We start from the raw sequence: 19,195 nt of genomic DNA on the forward strand, positions 1-19,195 counted from the left end.
TCTGTTGCCCTCCTTGAAACTAGAGACATTATTCAGTAGTCTTAGGAGTCGGATGCAGTTTCCACCTCAGATTACACACAACGGCAAAGAGAAAAGAAAAGTCACGTCCAAATTGGGAGTTTTATTTCAAGGACAAATTGAAACTATAACATCACTTTAAACAGCTGAGTGTTGCTTTTGCTGACTTCAAAACAGGCCGACATGATCCTTTCTCTAGACACAGCTTCATCTCCTTCACTTTAAAGCAGTGGAGAAGTGTTGTCATCCTCTTGCATCAGCTCTGATGATTAATCTGGTTTTTGTAATTGATGAGTAGGTTAACCCACAACAGTAGTAAAATCCCCATTTTGGGGCTAAAGGTAAACAGTGTCCACAAACCTAACACACTGGTTTTTATAGCATTAATTTTCAACTTATTGTCCATTTCAATGAACCAAATAAAACTTGACATGTTTCTATGACAACCTTTAAACATGGTTGCAGACTTTATTTCAGGGAAACTGTTAAAATCTGACGTCAAGCTGGACTGGAGCAGCCTTGCACAAGCCAACATCACAACTCACAGGTATGGATATTTAATGATTAACAGATTAATGATTATTGGTTTAAGAGAAGAACACTATCAGACAACAGGAAGAGGGAGTGTGATGATTTATGGTTTGTGTCGCTGACTGAGGTGTTGAGAAAAAAAAAGAAGGCGCTCCGTTTTGTTGAACTGTTTGGGAGCTCATGGTTGGCTCTGGATGCGTCTGCGCAGCTCCTGGGCCTTGTCCCTCAAGTCGGGTCTGTTGTCGGACTGCAGCGTGGACAGGGAACGCTGCAGCTGCTCCCGGCTCTTCGCAGACATGCAGTCCCACTGCTCGCTCTCTGTAACACAAAAACAAGATTATCTCAGCAGTGCTCAATATACTACATGCACTTCAGAAAAGCAGGCTGAGGAGAAAGAAACCGTTCATCTATTGCAAAATGGAAAAACCAAATATCTTAAATATCAGATGTTTTTTTTTTTTTTGCATTAGAATTTAAACAGTAATACACCAGAAACAAGATTAAGACTCAATTCCAAGTCTGAGTAAAAATATGCACATCAGTGCTTTGAGCTAATGTTTATGTTCATTGTTTGGCAGATAAGCAGCTGGAAGTTGGTAAATATTAGACCAAAGTCTTCAGGACAGATTTTCTTAGAAGTAAATAACTACATACTTTAATTCAGGGATGTTTGTAAAAGTGTAAAACTGGTTATGCTTGTTAAGTTGGCATAGTTTGCCTCATAGAGCAAAAACTCCCAGTCACCGTTTTTAAACCGAATCTGTACACAGTATCTGCATTTTCAGGTTTCAGTGTTACCAGCTAGCATTTATTAACCCCCTCCAAAGAATCTGTACTAATTATTTTCCAGTGGCATTTATTAATGCTGCTCAGCGTAGCAAAGAGCATTCAAAAGAAACTCACTGTTTAAACAGTTTATAAACTAAATAGATATTTAGACAAGGAAATGAGACAAACACCGGAATAGGTGAAAATCTGATGAACTGTCTTACTGCACTCTGGTTCTCTAAGAAGTTCAGAACACACAGTTTTCCCTTTGTGCATTTGAAAAAAAATGCATTTACACAACAGCAGAGTGAAAACATGCAGACTCAAAATACAAATAGGACTGGAAACGATGTGTGCACGCCAGGCCTGTAGTGGGAACGGTAAAATTTTGCAACGGCACACCCAACGTCTTAACTACATCCTCATCAGACCTGAGATGTACTGGTTATGTAGTGCATGTAATCTATGTCTTCGCTGACGGAAATCACTATAAAAGATTTTATCAGCAGCCTAAACGGAACATGGAGGTCTGTCATTGTTGTTTTTTTTGTGCCGTTTGCAGGTGTAAACAAGGGCTGAGTGCGCAAATGCAAGATGATGTGGCAGACGTCATCACGGACTGGATTTGCCTTGCATTTGAAGAAAATTTCCCTCAGAGCCCGTTCTCAAATCTTTGCGGCTTTGTCCTCCTGAAACTGTGTTGTCGTGTAAACAAGAGGCCAACATGCAAGAAAATCTTTACAGTCTCAGCGTTGTCGTGTAAACGGGGCCTAAGGTAAAGATGGCAGACTGCAAACATGCATGGTCACTGAACTAGCAACACGTTAGTGAATGCAGTTAGAAAAGACTGCTGTGGGTAAGCTCACAACAGGGACTCATGAGAAAGTGTCCCACTATGGCACTTTAAGATGAACTAATTTTTGTTTAATAGAGAACCATGTACTTCATAATACTAATAAATAGTTCTTCTAAGAGGGTGAAGACTAAATAAATCTAAGGATAGAATATAAGATTCAGTTCACTGAAATGACAGTCAGGTGTGCATATGTATAAAAGCTGTCAGAAGCTACTGTGGTTCTCAGACAGAAGGTGAAGTGCAGCAATGAGAAAAATGACTCAACACTAACATATGCTCATGTTTTTACAGGCATTCCCTGAAAAAATGCTTATAAATGCTTACCTCCTGTTCTCTTAACGATCAGGTCCACTACCGACAAGGCTTCTGTCCTCACAGAGGAGTAACTTTTGTTTTCTGCAGCAAAAATCAACACAAATACAGCGATGAAATGCGTGCAAATTACACCATTTAAGATTATTTAAGTTAGTTTTATTACCTAAAGGATTTGAAAGAGCTGCACAGGTCTCTGTGAGGATCTGTGACAATGAATTCACATCTTTGTTTCCCTTTTCTAGCAGCAATAACCTACAAAGAAAAAAATGGTTCAATCAGCTCAATAACTCCAGGTTCAGCTAGTTACGAAGATTTAATTAAATATAACAAATGTTACAGAGGCGCTTGTTTGTGTGGTTCTTACCCCTGAAAGTATGCCTTCATAGCTTGTAGAACAGCAAGCTGGACTTTCCAAGTGCTCAATTTGAGCTTCCCAGACATTAAACTGCACACTTCCAACTGGAAACGAGCTACAGAAAGACAAAAAAATAAATAAATAAATCACATTTATGAGAGCAACATCTGCATTATGTTTCCCAGCTGTATACACATGTATAGACTGTATAGATACTCTGGTAAATCTGCAACTGAGTTTAACATGAAAACAGTGTTTCAGTTTACTGATGTAACTTCTCTATTATTCTTAAACTTAATGACAGAAAGACAAAAAGCTGAGAGACCATCTCGATAGTAAGTAATTTATCACTTAGTCAAATATTTATTATTGCCAAAGGAAAAAATACCTTTAAAAAAATATTTGCGGTTCATATTTCACTTTTGAGGATCAGATAGAGCTTACCTTGAGTCTGTAAGTTTTGGGGCCAGACCTTTCCAAGAGTCTCAAAAGCACAAAGCAGAGCCTCAGTCTGCAGCTCTTTCTCCTTCACATCTCTGTCATCATCGTCAGCATCCAGTGACCTGGCTGAGGCACCGCTCTCTGGGCAGCTCTGTTAATGGAAGACAGATTAAAAAGACCTTTAATGGTTTCTTAAAATACAATTTTGTCATTGTATCTATGCCTTATTACAAAAATGTATGTGAGGTGTAGAGCCAACGCAAGAGAAGAGGCTCCTCAGTGCATCTTCATCTTCATTGTGAAGATATCAGACCTGACTGTGACAGCACAAAATCAGATCTCCAAGTCTTTATGTCATCTTTGAATCTTACCCAAAGATGCATCATAGTGTCCTGCAGAAATTAAGGTTTATATATTTAACTTACAAACAGCTGGGCTTTACCACTAAACTATTTTATTTCTGGTTTGTACCCAAGCAGTGACCGTCTTTGGTACACTGGGCTTCAGCAGGCTAAGTGAGCTGGGAGCAAGTCCATTAGTTCTTTTCTAATAGTGATGAAAATGACAGAATGGGAATTCCTTTCCATTTTAATACATTCAACCTGCACGTGACCCTTTATAATCAATTTCCTCTGAAGGAATAATAGTGTGGACAGAGCCTCATTTTAGCATGAATATGCTCAGTCAGACCCAAGTCATTTCATAACCATGGAGACTTGAAATGAGAAGTGATGTAACCTTTTTGATCAGAGGAAAAAGGATCTCTGCCATGTCGCTGAAGCGGTCCTCCTGACTGCTGCTGAGAACATCTCCTGCACATCTCAGAGCAGCCATTTTGTACACCAGGCTCTCCTTACGGCATTCCTTTAATACAACCTCCAACACCTCAGGGATGGTTGGCTGACCACTGCAAGGCTTCTGCAGCTCCGCACTTAAAACCAGAGCAACAAGGAAAAAGTAAAAGATTATTTAAAATGAAAGTTGTTCTATAACTAAAACTGGCATTAGTAGAAGAAAGTCCTTCAGGATGACTCACCTGCATTTTGACACCACTGATCCGATGGCTTTTAACAGCTCCTCCTGAAACAAAAGAAACCAAAAAAGAAATCAACATGAAACCATATGATCCTGTTTCCTTTTGGGCTCTTTGGATTTATTAGCCATCATTACCTTGCCAGCCCATGTGCGCCCAGATAGGCCCTGCATCAAAGCTGTCAGCACCAAGCCAAGGTGAGGTGCCACTAATGATCCTGTCTGTTCCTTAGCGACGGTCGCCATGGCAGCTGCACCCTGAGCCTTCATCTTCCAGGACTGGGACTGCAATGCTTTCTGTGTGATGGCAATGAGCTCTGTCATGTAGAGCCTGATGCCTCCAAAGCTTCCTGAAATCAAAGAAAAGTTTATATTTTTTTTAAAAAGATTATATGAATCCGGTGCTTTTATAGATATAAAAAAAGTAAATTTTACGTTTGTTTGTTGTTGTTTTTTTGTTTTTTAGTGACAGTTACTTTACATTTTCTAGTTGCAACTTATTAAATATGAACATTTGGTAAAATATTTATTTAAAAACTGGATTTCTTTTGAGCCTAAAACTGTCGATGGGATGAGACATTTGAGGACCTATAGCCTTTGGAAATGTTTCTTTTTGTTTATTCTGTGATGGGGTTCCTCACCTGGAACATTTTCCTGCCACACCTCAGTCCACAGCGTGGCATCGTGACTCTCTCCCTTCTCCTCGTCAGGACCTGGCGCCTGATGCATGCCAAGGAAAGCCAGCGGCAGCGCCACTCCTGCGTGACCTTTCAGCACATCGGGGCTGTAGTGGCTGATGGCGTGCACCGTCAATACACATGATGATTTGTAAACAGGTTCTGGATGGAAGACAGGAAGGAGAACATGAGATTAAACCAGAGAAATTTGACTTAATATCTGAAGGAATTATTATTTTACAGCAGCTCACCCTCTTTCTCCAGGTACCAGTTGCTGAGCTTCAGCAGTAGTTTTTCTACACTGCTGTCTTTTGCAGTCTGATGGAGAGAGAAAATGTTTTTATTAATAAGCATACTTTCAGAATCAGGGAATAAACTCATTCATTGTTGTCAGGAGGTTTCATATAAAAACTGAGGCTTACCCTGACCAGGTGTCCCAATGCAAAAGCAAATGCTTTCTGTACCACAGTACTTCTGTCATGGATACCATTCAGCAGGGCACTCATCAGTTTACCTGGAAATACCATAAGCTGGCTAAGTTTACTCGCTCCACACAGTTAACACATTATCTGAACTGATGCTGTACCTGAGTATGGGCTGAGGTCCTGGGGGCACTGCACTGTGAGGGAAACTATTACACTCGCACAGCCTCCCTATGAAGAAGGGTCTGAAATTAGCATGCTGATGTTTCATGTAAATTTTCATGACAATGCAAAGAAATGACTGATTAAAGCATTAATGATTTAATTTGTGATAGCAGGACTCTCTTGTACCTTCGTTCCCAAGCCTACTCCACTCTTCAGCAGCTCACAGAGCCGTGGAACCAGCTCTCCCAGCACAGAAACATCGAGATGCTGCAGACACTGAAAGCAGACACATCCTTAAATCAGACCTTTTGCAATGTTTCATCCAAAGATAAACCCCATATTCTTTCTTCAGACTCTGCAACATTTCCAAACTTGGTTAAAAATCCAACAGTAATTTAATAATTGAGATAATTATGCAGTTCTTCTTGTTTTACCATGTTAATGGTCTCCATCATCGGAGAAGACTTGGCAGCACTCAGCCTTGCAGCATCCATGGCACTCTGCAGAGGCAGAGTCATAATCGTGACTAAATGCACTCTGATGTGCGGTTAACTCAAGGATAACATGCAATATTTACCTTTTCTTGCTCTGTGGCTCTCAGACTCAGATAGTTGAGGACCTGAGGCTCCAGTGTGCTGAGGGCCTCCAGCAAGGCTGGGATCAAGCGAGAGGCATGAGGCTTTAATCTGGCACCGGCCGTCTTACTAATCTTCACCAGGGTCTGAATACTGGTGAGAATGTTGAAAAAGAAGTCATATAATTAAAAAATAATAATAATAATATAGCCAAGCCACTCTGTAATGTTAGAAAACTAACAGAAAATATCTTAAACAACAAGGTTGAGTTACTGGAAATGAGTTGGCTGTTAATCACCTTATATGACTTTTTAACACAGGCTGAGCTACAGTAAGTGATGTGATCCAAACTTACTTTGACAGAAATAACTGACCAGAAAAACTAAAACCACGAGGAGAGAGATTACCTGAGCGCGCGAACCTCAGAGACACTGCTAACAATGCCTTTTTCTAGCAGAGTGGGTAACATCACCGCTACAGTTCTCTGAGCTGCAGAGCCTGTAGACTCGCACATGCGAATGCACACCTACACAGACAAACACTGGTTAGACAGAGCATATACACACCAATACAAGTACATACTAAACAGTGATGTGATAAACAGCCTCACCTTACTGAGCGTTTTCAGTGCCAAGTCTGCAGCTTTCCTCACTGATTCCTAAAATAAAAACACAAAAGAAGTTAAAATCTTGGAAGATCTGGAACAACATAAAACCTGCCTCTATGCTTCTGATACATTCAGTTATTGTACTTTAATATTAAATATGCAGCAGATCTCCTAAAATGCTCTGACCCCAGTGAACCCTGTGGAGTTTACACTTCTTGTGTTAAGTGTTAAGTTTCCTTCTCACCTTGATGTCGTCGAGGACTCTGAACAGTGTCTCCCAAATTTCTGCCAAGTGATCGATGAGGTCATCTGCCTGACGGCCACGAATCAGGTCATTAAGAGCCAGGCAGCTGCAAGAAACATCAAGTTTTTACAGATTTTGAAATGACTGAACTCAGCCTCTGGCTCAGATCTGCTATTTGATCAAAATTAATCAACAGAAGATTAATTTTAAACGTCTGAATGCTTGACATGCAGCGAAAGGCAGCTGCCTGGGATAAAAGGAGTTACTTCACAGAGTTGCAGCTTTAAATGAAGAAAAATAAATGAATGTCAGTTTAGATTCGAGTTTGCAGAATGATCAGAAAATGTTCAGCCACTTGTTGTGAAGCCTTTACAGAGTTCCTTTGTAAAACTAGGAAATGTCGAAGTTGGGGTTAAAGATGAGAGCACAGTGGTATATACACTGTTACTGAAAGACCACTGTGCTGACTTCCTGCAGTCAAACATCAGAAATCCTGCACCAAAGAAACCTTCTTACCCAGAGAAAAATCTTTGTGAAGAGCTATGAAACATGCTGCAGACTGAAAATGAATCATCCGTTATTTCTATAAACTTCTCTTCCATTAGCTCTAATAAATAAATGGCTATGGAAATTTATTCCAATACTTCAAATGGTTAAAAATCAGCTTAATATAATTCTCGGTCATTTTACAGTTAATGCCAGCAGTTTCTGTATGTCTGTGTGATCACCATTTAACATAACTGCTATGCAGAAGGCACACATGCACTGAAAGGGATTATAAAAGTGAGACAAAAGAATAATCTTTAAGATATTTTCCAAAATATTGCCATGCAGTAATAACAATCTGTGCCTTTAGAATGGAAAAAAAAGAGTAATTACTACATACCACCTATGCTGGCCCCTAACTTGCAGCGGTTAGCTGAATGTGTTTCAATATAAGTTTTAATGCAATTATTTTTGTTGTTTTTTTTTACCACGTATTAAACCGTAGGGGAAATTTGTCCCAAGCTTTTTAAAAAATAATTTTTCCTGAGACTAACATGTAAAGATTAACATGTATAAACAAATAAGTCCCTCACACACATGAAGCCTTGAAATTCTGCTCAATCGTTATTGTGCATGTCTTTATTGTACCTGGACTCACGGACTCTCCAGGTGTTATTGGTCAAGTTGGAGATTACATCCTGCAGGATTTCCTGAAGGTATTTATCCACCTGAACCACACATGGGGGGGGGGAGAAAAGGTTTATAAATCAGTGTTTACGCAGAATTATTTTGTGACAGACATGTGGTAAGCATTCAACCCTACCAGGGTTTTATCAGTGACCAAAGCATCCCAGATGCTGGTCATGGCCTGGCGAATGCTCAGGTTGGGGTCAAACTGGTAGCGGTACAGACGAGGCACTAACTGAGGCAGGAATGGAGTCAGCTGCTCTCCGGCTTTGGCTGCGATCATGTGGAAGCCAAACGCTGCTCCCTGAAAGGCAGGAAGGGTTTGCTTAGATCAGGCGGGAGAAGATGTTCCGACAAAGCCATGAAATGAGGAATTTAAAATTAGCATGACACCTTGCGTGAGTTCCACATGGCATGATGATTGGCCAGGTTCATGAACTTATACACAAGGTCTGGCTGGTTCAGGTCGCTGGCCAATGAGCAGAGCTCCTTGTATGTGGACAGACCATGACTGTAAATACAACATCGATGTATGTTAAAAGAGGAAGAAAATAACTGTGTTAGTCAAACACACAAATGTGCTAGCAGAATTCCAGATCATTCCTAATATTTTTTTATTAATTCTTGACTAAAATATCAGCAAAAAAAATCTGATTATGGTATAACTTACCCATCAGGTGTTTTCCCCAAACCCTCTGACTGGAACACCTCTGTATCCTCTGAGACTGCATGTCTCACTCTGTTTTCAATGATAAATAAGCATTTAACAAGGTTTTTGTTTATAGAAACAGGATTCTTCCTCCACCAAACTCAAATTTCTTACATCTCCCACTCACCTTTTTCCAGTCATAAGCGTTTCGACTAGAGTGGACACTAGTTCCTGCTGATCACCCTCTCCTCCCATCTCATACACAAGCCCAAGGCCTTTAGATGCCACATCCTGACTCAGTTCTGGATGGGAGAATAAAATGAGGATATATGACAAAGTGGTGCAGACAGAAAATGAGGAAACACAACATTGTAAGAATATATTTTATGAGCATAAATCAAGCAGTCTCATCTCACCATCAGGGTCTGAGAGAACAGAGATAAATGCCACCTGAATCTCCTTCAAATGGGACTGTAAGAGTAAAGGAAGATATAAAAATGATGTGTATTTCAACCTAAACTGATTTGACATTTAAACATAATTAAGATTTTTGCTGCCCTCCACCCCTAAAGATACAAATACAGATTCTAGACTATGAGGTGTTACTATTTCAGACCTGGCTTTTCTCAAATAAAAAGTATGGACTCATGAAGAAACATAACTTTATAAAGCTTGTATTCTGAGATTTAGTCTCAGGGTTAAAAGATATTCAACTGTAATATATCATACTGTGATTTCCTTGTGGTGGCTGAGCTTCTTGACTAAGGAAAGCAGCCAGATGCAGGCTGCCTGCCGGACGTGAGGGTTCTGGCTCGGTATGTACTTGGACAGGATAGAGTTGAGCACCCAAGGGACCACATCATTGTTTTTAACACCTGAAAGGGAAAGGAAGAAATGGGAAATGGGTAGAGGCTGAGTTTCTTTTCATTTTCTTGAGAGGGCATTTTCCCAATTACATAAGAAAAAAAGACAATTGTAAGCATACACTGGCATTTTTCTTTTACTTACTTTTAAAAACAGAAAGTATGTAATATTGCTTTGTGACAATACATGTTATAAACCCCAAAGATAATCTTACAAATCTGATAACTTACAAAACAGCAATACTTCTGGATGCCATCTAATATTACATAAATAATTCAGATCTACAGAATGTTGAAAACATGCAGAAAATGTTTTGGGTGCAACTCAAATGTGTGACAAGTGAAAACACAGACTTTGTGGTGGGCTGTACTGGTCCTCGGTGCAGGTCCATGGGTCTCTGGAGGCTCCAGAACAGGTTCCTATTGCAGCATTGGTGATGGCCTCTCCAACTGTAAATTGCAGCTCCACCTGTTTGGCCTTGGAGAGGGAAAAAAACAGAGAAGAGTGAGGTCTGGTGTTTTTAGTGAGCTACTTGAAAGCTTGTTGAAAGCAAATTGATGTAGACAATGTTATCCGTATTAACAAAAAAGAAGAAAGCCCAGATTTCAGCTACAACTACAAGCTGATATATATCATTCTGACATCAGCAAATCAGACATACATCTTCATCTATGTGTCCACAAGGGTCTGTCTGTGTATGGGATGGGAAGGTTCAGTAAACCCTAATTTCTGTTGCATTTCCACAGCCAACCGTACCCTTACCTGACAGGTGGGATATAACGTGTATAGCGAAAGATGAGTCAGCTTGTATGAATTTTCACTGAAAGAGTTTATGTGGGATTCTTTTAAAGGTGATCTTCATGTATGGGCTTTCCATCTGTGGAGTGGATCAAATTCACCACAAACAACGTACGATATCTGGGCACAGTGCTTAGGATGGAAGCACAATAAAAGCAGCTGCTGGTTACTCCACAGCACATTAATAATCCTTGACATGATGTTGAAGACCAAACTGCTGTACTTTGTTGCAAATATCCTTGAAAAGTACAAATAATATTCCAGCAGCATTCACAGTGGCCTCGCAAGTTTTTCTTTTGTTGGATATCAGCAACCATGTGATGCGTATATGTGGAAGGCTGTTGTGTGTTTGTTGTAAAAACAACAGAACCACATGAATGTCCACCGTTTGGATGTCCACAAAGCTGGAACTCAAAATATAGATAATGCTTTTGACTACATCTGTTCATTTCAACCAAGTTTTATGAAAACTATGGATTGCTAATGTCTGTTAGTATGTTTCAAACCTCCACTGAGTCCATGAGTCCCTGCAGCAGCTTCTTCTGGTGAGGGAAATCTGCATCTCCCACTGGAAGATAACCCAAGGTCATAATGGATCGTTCCTTCATCTAGAACAGACGCATGAAAAAACAAACGTAAACATGGCAGTGACGGCAAAAATGAGGCAAATCACCAAAGAATTAGCAGAAAATTTGAATGTGTCATTAGATTTTGCAGTAAAAATATATTATAAACATAGTGCGCACCATTAAAACCATTCTACAAAGGTAAATGCCAGGTTACCTTTGTGCTCTCCTTGCCAGAAGGGATGCGAGCCAGCAGGTTTTCCACAACAAATAGTTTGGTGAGGCCCTCTCCCTCTGCAGGGATCAACAGGGTGCCATTCCGCCCAATTTCTCCCAGAGCTGTACAAGCTGCTACAGCCAGCAGAGCACTGCTGCTTTCCAGGAAGGAACCTGGATGAAGACACACACAAACACTTGAGTCAGGGAAACCATACACACAGATGGCAATCACTTTACTTTAATTTCTGTTTTTAAAAAAACAAAAGAAAAACAAAGACTCATACCAACTGTCTTAGTGGCAACAGCAACAAGGTCATCATCTTCCTGGGAAGTAATGCTCATTTGTTGTCCGCTGTTGCGTGTTGAGTCAAAAGAGTTTATAGCTTTCTTTCTGCTCATATTTCTTCCTACCATGTAACCAAGAGCCAAGATGGCACCATGTTGAGTCTCAGGACTCTGTAGTTAGAACAAAAAGAACAAAATATGTTGACCAGATGAAAATCCACAGGCATAACTTGTGCTAACGGGAAACAGAGTGGCATACATGGTTATCTTTGGTGATTTTGACCAGATTCTGCACAGCCGTTTGCAGCTCGTTGCCAGTCATGGTAGAAATCACCAGGGCGTACAGCTGGGCTGCGAGCTCCCTCATGTCCTCCTTGTTTGTATTCATCAGACTCTGAAGAAGGAATTCCATCAGTTATTACCACCAAGTGGATTAGATTCCTGGTTTTATGATAGTTGCTCAGCTGTTCTGCACTAACTGTTTAACCATGGAGACACTGGTTAACTAGTTAGGAATCAACATGAAATGACCTCCATCTTTTTTAAAACAAAAACATGAAGAAAATACTCACTTTAATCCAGTCAATTTTATTAGCAAATCTGGGGGCCAGTTTTTCTGGACACACAGACACCACCTCCAGTAAACAGTACATGACAGGGATACCTTAAAGAAAAAGTACAATTAATAAAATCCCCTTTAGACTAAAGCAAATACCAGTGATTGTAAAAGTGAACATTTCTTCAAGCAGATCTGATTTATACATAGAAACCTACTATACAGTCATTGTCTCTGAAGACAACATAAGTAAAGATGTTTAACATTAACATGTCTGTGTTAGCTTGTTGCAGGTTTAAATTAATTTTATGTTCAGGGAGTAAGTGATTGCTCTAAATAAGAGCTCTGTGATGCAGCAGAGCAGAGATAAGGACACTCCCCAAGCTTGAATAGGCAAACCTTACACCTTATTTCCCAACAACCCAACAAAAATGTGTTTTCTCTGGATGCCAGAATTAGCAGAACCTACACTGTCTACTTAATCCCCAGAGGAATAATGAGATGAAAACTAAACTTGACAGATACACCACTATGACTGCTGGACTGAGTCTCTCCCTTCCTTGCTGGCACTCCACAGATGTCTCCTTTGAACCCTTGGCAGGATGTACCCACTACTTTAATGTAAGCTGCACCGTTTAACAGTGCTGAAACCTTACTCCAAAGCTGAACAAAATATTTTAAACTGCCATGTATGTTTGTGATTTCACATCTAAGCTGACTAAAATAACTTTACTCTTTTTGTCTGTTAGTATAGTTCATTTAAGCTGATCTGAGACTTGTGAGTCAGGATCTTTAGCAGATTAGCCCCCAATGTCTCAGGGCTTAGTTATAACTTAACAGCTGTTTTCATCATCCTCATCATTCATGTTTGGTTGAGTGGTTGATAACAAATCTTTCTTTATGTGACAATCTCAGAATGCATATTTCTTTATACTTTACTCAGGACTTAAATTAAATATAAAAAATCTCTTCACCTTTAAATGAACCAAGAGAAAATGTTGAACCAGAAAAGGTAACTTCTCTCACCTCCGACAGCAGACAGCAGTTGCTGCAGAAGATCCATGTAGACATGTACAGGATTTGCCTCAGATCCCTTTGACACGGAGGGCTGAGTCTCAGAAGACAGCAGTGTGTGGACGTAGCGGCCGATCGCAGGAGCGTCGTCCTGCATGTCTGACAAGCGCGTGGACATGGGCATGGCACCGGCACTGTGAGCTAAACACATTCTCAGGTAGAGCATGATCTAAAAAAGCAAGAAAGGGACATTAGAAGGATGCAAAGAAACAATCATTTTGCAAAGTCATCCAATGTCAAGATTTATGGATTCAGTGCAGTTTAGAATATTCACCTCTCCAAAGGCAGATGGGTTAAAAGGAATTGTGGAGGTTCCAACGATGTACTTAGCTGGGGTTTTAATCCTCTGAGCTGCCTAATATTGACACGATAAAAAAATGCAAATAAAAATAAATTAAAAACTTCTTTTAGTGAAAAAGGCAACATTACAAGGACAATTTGTGCATTGTCCTTAAAATGTTCAGACTTACTTTCTCCTGGACATATGCAACCATATCAGGAAAAGAAGGCATCGGCTTTGGCCCCTCCTTTTCTGAGCTCTTGGTAGGTAATGCTCTCAGCACCCTCTGGGCCTCCCCAGATACCTCTTCCCTTCTAAAAAACACAAAAATCAACACATTTTACTCTCTTCCATACGTCTAATAATTGACCAGAACTGAGAAAATGACTGTGTTCCTTTAAACGTACGGGTCTCCAGCAGCCAGTAGAAGCAGGTATCTTGATGGCACGTGATCATGAGCAAACACTTTGCTGGCAAACTTCATGGCCACCTGACGAACTTGCACCTCCGGCTGTTGCATAACAACAATAAACTGACTCAATTTGCATTGTTGATTTTTTTTTTTTCCTTTTTTTTTTCTTTCTTCTTCACAAATCAAATGTACATTTGTTCCAAGCTGTGACTCACCTTTCCAATGTATGCAGCAACCAGGGCCTCCATTAGATTTAGCAGTGCCCCCTGCAGGTTAGCATAGGCTCCAACCATCATTGACAAAGCCTCCTGAATAGCAAGGCGGACATCGGGCTCCTCCTAAAGAGATTTAAGCAGAGATTTAGAAATGTTAGAAAAATAATAACGTATGCGGTTTTTAGTGCAGACTAAGATGTGTTTCACCTACCTTGCACATGGACTCAAAGAACTGCTGCACAAGTGCAATATCCTTTGTGAAGAGCTGCGGCATGCGACTGAAAAAGAATGCATGACGAGTAAGATTTTTTTTTTTTTTTTTTTTTATATTGCACAAAGGGAGGATTTCAGGGAAAAACCAAATCATTTCACTACACCTTGACAACTTTCCAACCGCAGAGTAGGCAACACACAGCAACTTAGGATCCTGCAAAGACATGTTCAGAAAATGTATATCAAAGCTGCAAAACGTGTGACTGATGGGCATGTTGACATTTGTATGTTGAATACCTCTTTGTATTCATTGATGAGCTTGGTAAGACCATTGAGCAGCATTAGTCCTAAGGGCTTGTTAGTGTCAGGGCATCTGGAATACACCGGGAAAAACAAACTCAGTGAAAGAAAGGTAACTCGGTAAAGACAAAGGAAAGTACATTAACTTTTCTTACACCATGCAGATGTGATGAACAAACTGTAAGGTTAGGGACAGCAGTTTGTTGTTGGTATTAGCTCCAAACAGACCATCATACACAACCTACAAAAGAAACAAAACTACAGCTCAAAAGAGAGATAATAAAAGGCAGTTTCATGCAAATATTCAAGTTATTTTGATAAATTAGATAAAACTAAGCACTGGATTTTAGAGACAGATATTCTATTCACCCATGTAATGCGACTATATGAAAATGTACCAAAGCTCTTACCTGAATATTAGCTGGGAAACACTCTGCGGCCAGGCGAGAGCGCAGAAGATGTGGCAGGATCTTCATTTTGACTCTTGTGCTTACTGGCTCATGTTTCAGCTCCTGCTTCATGCCACCACCCTGCAGCACGAACAAAACAACACATATTATGCATGAAAATCACTACACCCTGTGTTGTTGCATGTTTTATATAATGAATGATGAGTTTAAGAACCTTTGTTTTAAGTGGAACATCTCCCAGATACACCTTGAACATCTTGTTGATGATTAAAGGATTGTTCCAGTCAATGATGCTGGAATACAACATAATCAGTTATCATATATTACTGCTTCTTTCAACCTAATACACCAATATAAAGTGAGGAAAACACAAAACAACAACAACTTTTATTAATCTTTCTCTTAAAAATGCATGCATCAGAGGTTTACCTACTAGACTGAGGAGAACATAAATTACAGTTACAGGACAAATCAGAGTTTGTAATGAAAGATAATACACTGATTAGAAAATCTCATTAACCAGTACTTTACATAATGTGCTAGATGCTAGAACAGAACATAAAAATCATATCAAATGTTTCCTTTGTGCTATTGTGAACAGACTGATTCACTCACCTCTGTTTGCTCTTCAGCTCAAGATCAGCTGCAGTGGCCACACTATGTCTGGTGTCACTTGATGCCACCACAAGGTGCACCACCGTCTCCACCTCTGGGACCTGCTTTGCCTCAATAAACTTCACTATGCCCAGCTTGCACTGTTCAAACCAAGTTGGCAAACAGTTACTTTACAAGCTTATATTTAACATTCAAGTTGTCATGATGCTAGAACTTTATTGTACCTGCTCAAGTTGCTCAGCATTCCACTGGGCTTCTCCAATCACCCTTTTCACAGCATAGACACTCATTCCTGGGGGAGGCTGGGGGAGAACTTGCCCACTCGTAGCTGTTGTCCCATCGGCAGGACTTCCCTGGGAGGAGGAGGGGGCAGGCCGAGTGGGAGATTCACTGAGCACAAACCTAGAGGGATCCAAAGGAGAACAAATCAACCCTCAATTCAAAACTTTACAGCAAACAACTATTCAAAAAATTTAACTGCAGGTAGGTCAATCTTTTGAATACATCATACTCAGACCAGACAGCAGGAACTCACCCGTAGGGCATTAGTAAAACATCTAACATGAACTCCAGCAGCAGGTGGACTGTCTTTGGCCTCTCACTTAGGTTGAATAAAGAAGCAGTCTTGGATATGTCTGCAGGATATTTCATATGGTAAAGTGTGGGGATCAGCAGGTGCATCAAGCTAGGAGCAGAAAGACAGGAAGGAGAGAAAATGATAAAAACGCAATCATCAGAGAGATGTGCATTGTAATATGTGTCAGTCAAAATTGTCATTTATTTAATCCAGTATACTGATAACAGAGATATTAGAGAACTTACGTGTGCATTCTGTGTGTGTATGATGCATATGTTTTCTCACCTGTCCTGTTGTGTCTGTGGCTTTCCTTCCATGGCAGTGAGGAGAGTCGGGGCCAGCTCACACTGTTTCCCCACCTCTAGACGAGGGTAGCCCATTTTAATGTAGATGATGGTGAAATTCTGCAATTAAATAAATCCATTACAGCTCCTCTCTCAGGTAATAAACCAATTTCTAATGGGGGTACACAAAAAGCTACATCCATCCAGAATCCCAGAGGTAAACATCAAAACTTTAAAACAACAAAAGATTTAAAAGAAAAAGGCAACAAACATTCATCCAGCTAGTCAGTCACATCATTACTTAAATTTATTTACTGTCAAAAGATGGAATTTTGAAATGTGTAGTTCACTTAATCTGGTTCCATTAGGACCAATATTGCGGTTTGAAGTCTTACTGTAACAAAGGAGGCAGCTGCTGGGTCTTGGTACTGCACAAGCAAAGTCTCTACCGGTAGCTGAATTTTTGGCCGACTTTTGATCCTCTTGTTCAGGTGCACCAACAACTCCATTACCTAACAGAAGAGGCACGGGCTTATGGTGTTTCATGAAACAGATGCATAAATAGAGACTCTTGCAAGAGAAACAGATCTGAACACAACTTTGCGTCATCAAGATCCAAATCTGTATCGCTACAATATGATGAAACAGGATTAGGTTATGATAGCATGACAGTCCCTTCTGTGTCATGACAAAGACAAGCAGCCTACTTACTTTCTTTCGCACACCGTCCTGAACACTGGAGAGTTTGAGAAGAACAGGGGGTAGGAACTTGGAGATAATGTCCTGTAGCTGTTCATCTGTCTCTGCATGGCCCAGGCGAAGGAACACACGTTCCAACTGATCTGTAAAAACACAACATTCACTATTTGTCAAACCCCAAGACTGAATGCTAAAACAGATTCAACAGTTGTATTATAAGCAGTCTGACAGCATCTTTCATTCAACTATGGGTGTCTGGTTAAATCCAGGCTATGCGACCTTCAGCATCACACAGAGGAAGAACAATACAAAAGCTTAAAATAATAAACACAGTCTCGCAGGCATGTTGCACCAGTCCAGCTAATAAGCACAACCTGTCAGTTACTGTGTTGGTGCAAGTATCAGCCAGCCTTCATTCCTTGTCCAGGCATGGCTCACCATGCAGCTAACGATAACAACTGACAAGACTGCACACGCATTTGATCGTTTTCTGGTCATACTACTGGCTTTTTATGAGCAGTGTCACCCGATATAATTAAACCCAGATGTCCTAAATATCCAAGTTTTAAATATATACGTTAAAAGTCTAATGAACGCAAATATATCAATAGCCAATGTGACAGTTTCATTTTGACCATGACTGGGCAAACGGCCTCCTGACTTTAGCATTCAAGCTAGTAACATAGCGCAGCGGCTAACTAGCTTTCTAGCCCCAATTTTTAACTGAATGCTACTTTATTGTTGCTTCAAAAATAACTCTGTCGGCAGCTCGGGCAAAATATGTTAATACACGTGTTTTTGACAGCCACAAACGCGACAGTAAATGAGTTATTAATCGTCAATGACGCAGAAAGAAACTTACTGAGTTCATCCTGGGCAGCCATGTTTGCAGTTAGTCATCAGCGACCCTCCCAGTTTACAGGGTGCCACTGCACTTCCCAGTCAATGAACCAGCTTAACTAGCCACTAAGACACACACTTTATTCACTTTTAAGATATGGATATGACTGTAACATTAACACACTTTTTAAATAATTTTGGGCTCATTAGTGTGTAATCATTCCACAACTTTGGTTGTATTGGTTTGTATTATATTTATAGTTATTTTTTCCTTTTTCTGCATGGCATGGGGATTTGTGTATAACTACAATCTTGACATTTTGTTTGAGTTCTATAGTTGTCATTTTATCTTTTCGAAGTTTAACTGGATTTCCCTGGGGAAATTTTGTTGTCTTTTATCTCTTGTTGTTTTTTCATCTTTGTTTTGCTTTTATGTGCAAACATTTAGCTTTTCTGTTAAAAGTCAACTGCCATTTCTGTATAAATAAACAGATCAGCCCTAAAATAATAAAAAAAAACAGCTGTAAAGTAAGCTCATCTTGTCAGGGAAACCGGCATCCTGGCATTCACATGGATGCTGCTCTTAAAACTACCTAAACAGTTTTGCAGTTCAATATAACCTCACATGGCAACAACACTCCCCTACAGTAGCACCCCCCCCCCTAAAACCCAACCAATTAACACTCCAAACTCCCCAAGATACCAGTCTGATTGACTGTGTGAAGCAGGCCCAGTCCATAAAGACTGCACCCTACAACTCACAGGTGCAATAAGAGCTATCATTAATGTCCCACACCACATTGTTTACCGTAGCCTAATAAAAGATCACCACCAACTTGATGTAAATATCAAAGAATCTGAGTCTGATCATTTCCTTTTTTGTACAGTCACTGCTGTTCCTCCACTCCAGTTTGCTGTCCAACTGAACTTGTAATGTTTTACAACTGTACTGAAGCTAACTAAAAAACACCATTTCTGCAAGGCAACCATTTTTCCTTGCCATTAAAATTATTCACAGTACTATACACACAAAGACCCCATTTTGTAATAATACAATGCATGCTTAAAACACATCAAGATTATATTTACATATTGTGAAATGAACACAGTAGTTTCGGGCTAAAATGTGGCTACAAGGTTACACAAAATTTCATCCAAGT

General features: G+C 40.0%; 1 protein-coding gene across 1 annotated transcript; it reads right to left on the reverse strand.

The window, feature by feature from the left end:
- Window positions 1–101: 101 nt before the first annotated feature.
- On the reverse strand, window positions 102–18,135 carry ecpas (Ecm29 proteasome adaptor and scaffold). The gene is made up of 49 exons (XM_041982741.1): window positions 18,058–18,135; window positions 17,208–17,338; window positions 16,892–17,008; window positions 16,498–16,616; window positions 16,171–16,320; window positions 15,860–16,037; window positions 15,636–15,775; window positions 15,235–15,313; window positions 15,021–15,140; window positions 14,766–14,851; window positions 14,608–14,683; window positions 14,475–14,524; window positions 14,309–14,375; window positions 14,098–14,220; window positions 13,878–13,981; window positions 13,661–13,784; window positions 13,465–13,545; window positions 13,143–13,359; window positions 12,133–12,224; window positions 11,820–11,954; window positions 11,560–11,731; window positions 11,274–11,446; window positions 10,997–11,098; window positions 10,046–10,169; window positions 9,558–9,703; window positions 9,245–9,299; window positions 9,016–9,130; window positions 8,850–8,918; window positions 8,573–8,690; window positions 8,316–8,483; window positions 8,141–8,220; window positions 7,007–7,112; window positions 6,766–6,813; window positions 6,563–6,681; window positions 6,158–6,308; window positions 6,015–6,080; window positions 5,767–5,856; window positions 5,580–5,646; window positions 5,416–5,507; window positions 5,245–5,311; window positions 4,958–5,155; window positions 4,455–4,666; window positions 4,321–4,364; window positions 4,023–4,215; window positions 3,288–3,435; window positions 2,853–2,958; window positions 2,652–2,740; window positions 2,498–2,569; window positions 102–867 (listed from the first exon to the last, which is right to left on the reverse strand). Exons 1-49 carry the CDS (start codon window positions 18,077–18,079, stop codon window positions 728–730), a joined length of 5,541 nt encoding a protein of 1,846 aa, XP_041838675.1. The 5' UTR covers window positions 18,080–18,135; the 3' UTR covers window positions 102–727.
- Between the last annotated feature and the right edge of the window lie 1,060 nt (window positions 18,136–19,195).

Source organism: Melanotaenia boesemani, chromosome 4, assembly GCF_017639745.1.
Source record: "Melanotaenia boesemani isolate fMelBoe1 chromosome 4, fMelBoe1.pri, whole genome shotgun sequence".
NCBI lineage: Eukaryota > Metazoa > Chordata > Actinopteri > Atheriniformes > Melanotaeniidae > Melanotaenia > Melanotaenia boesemani.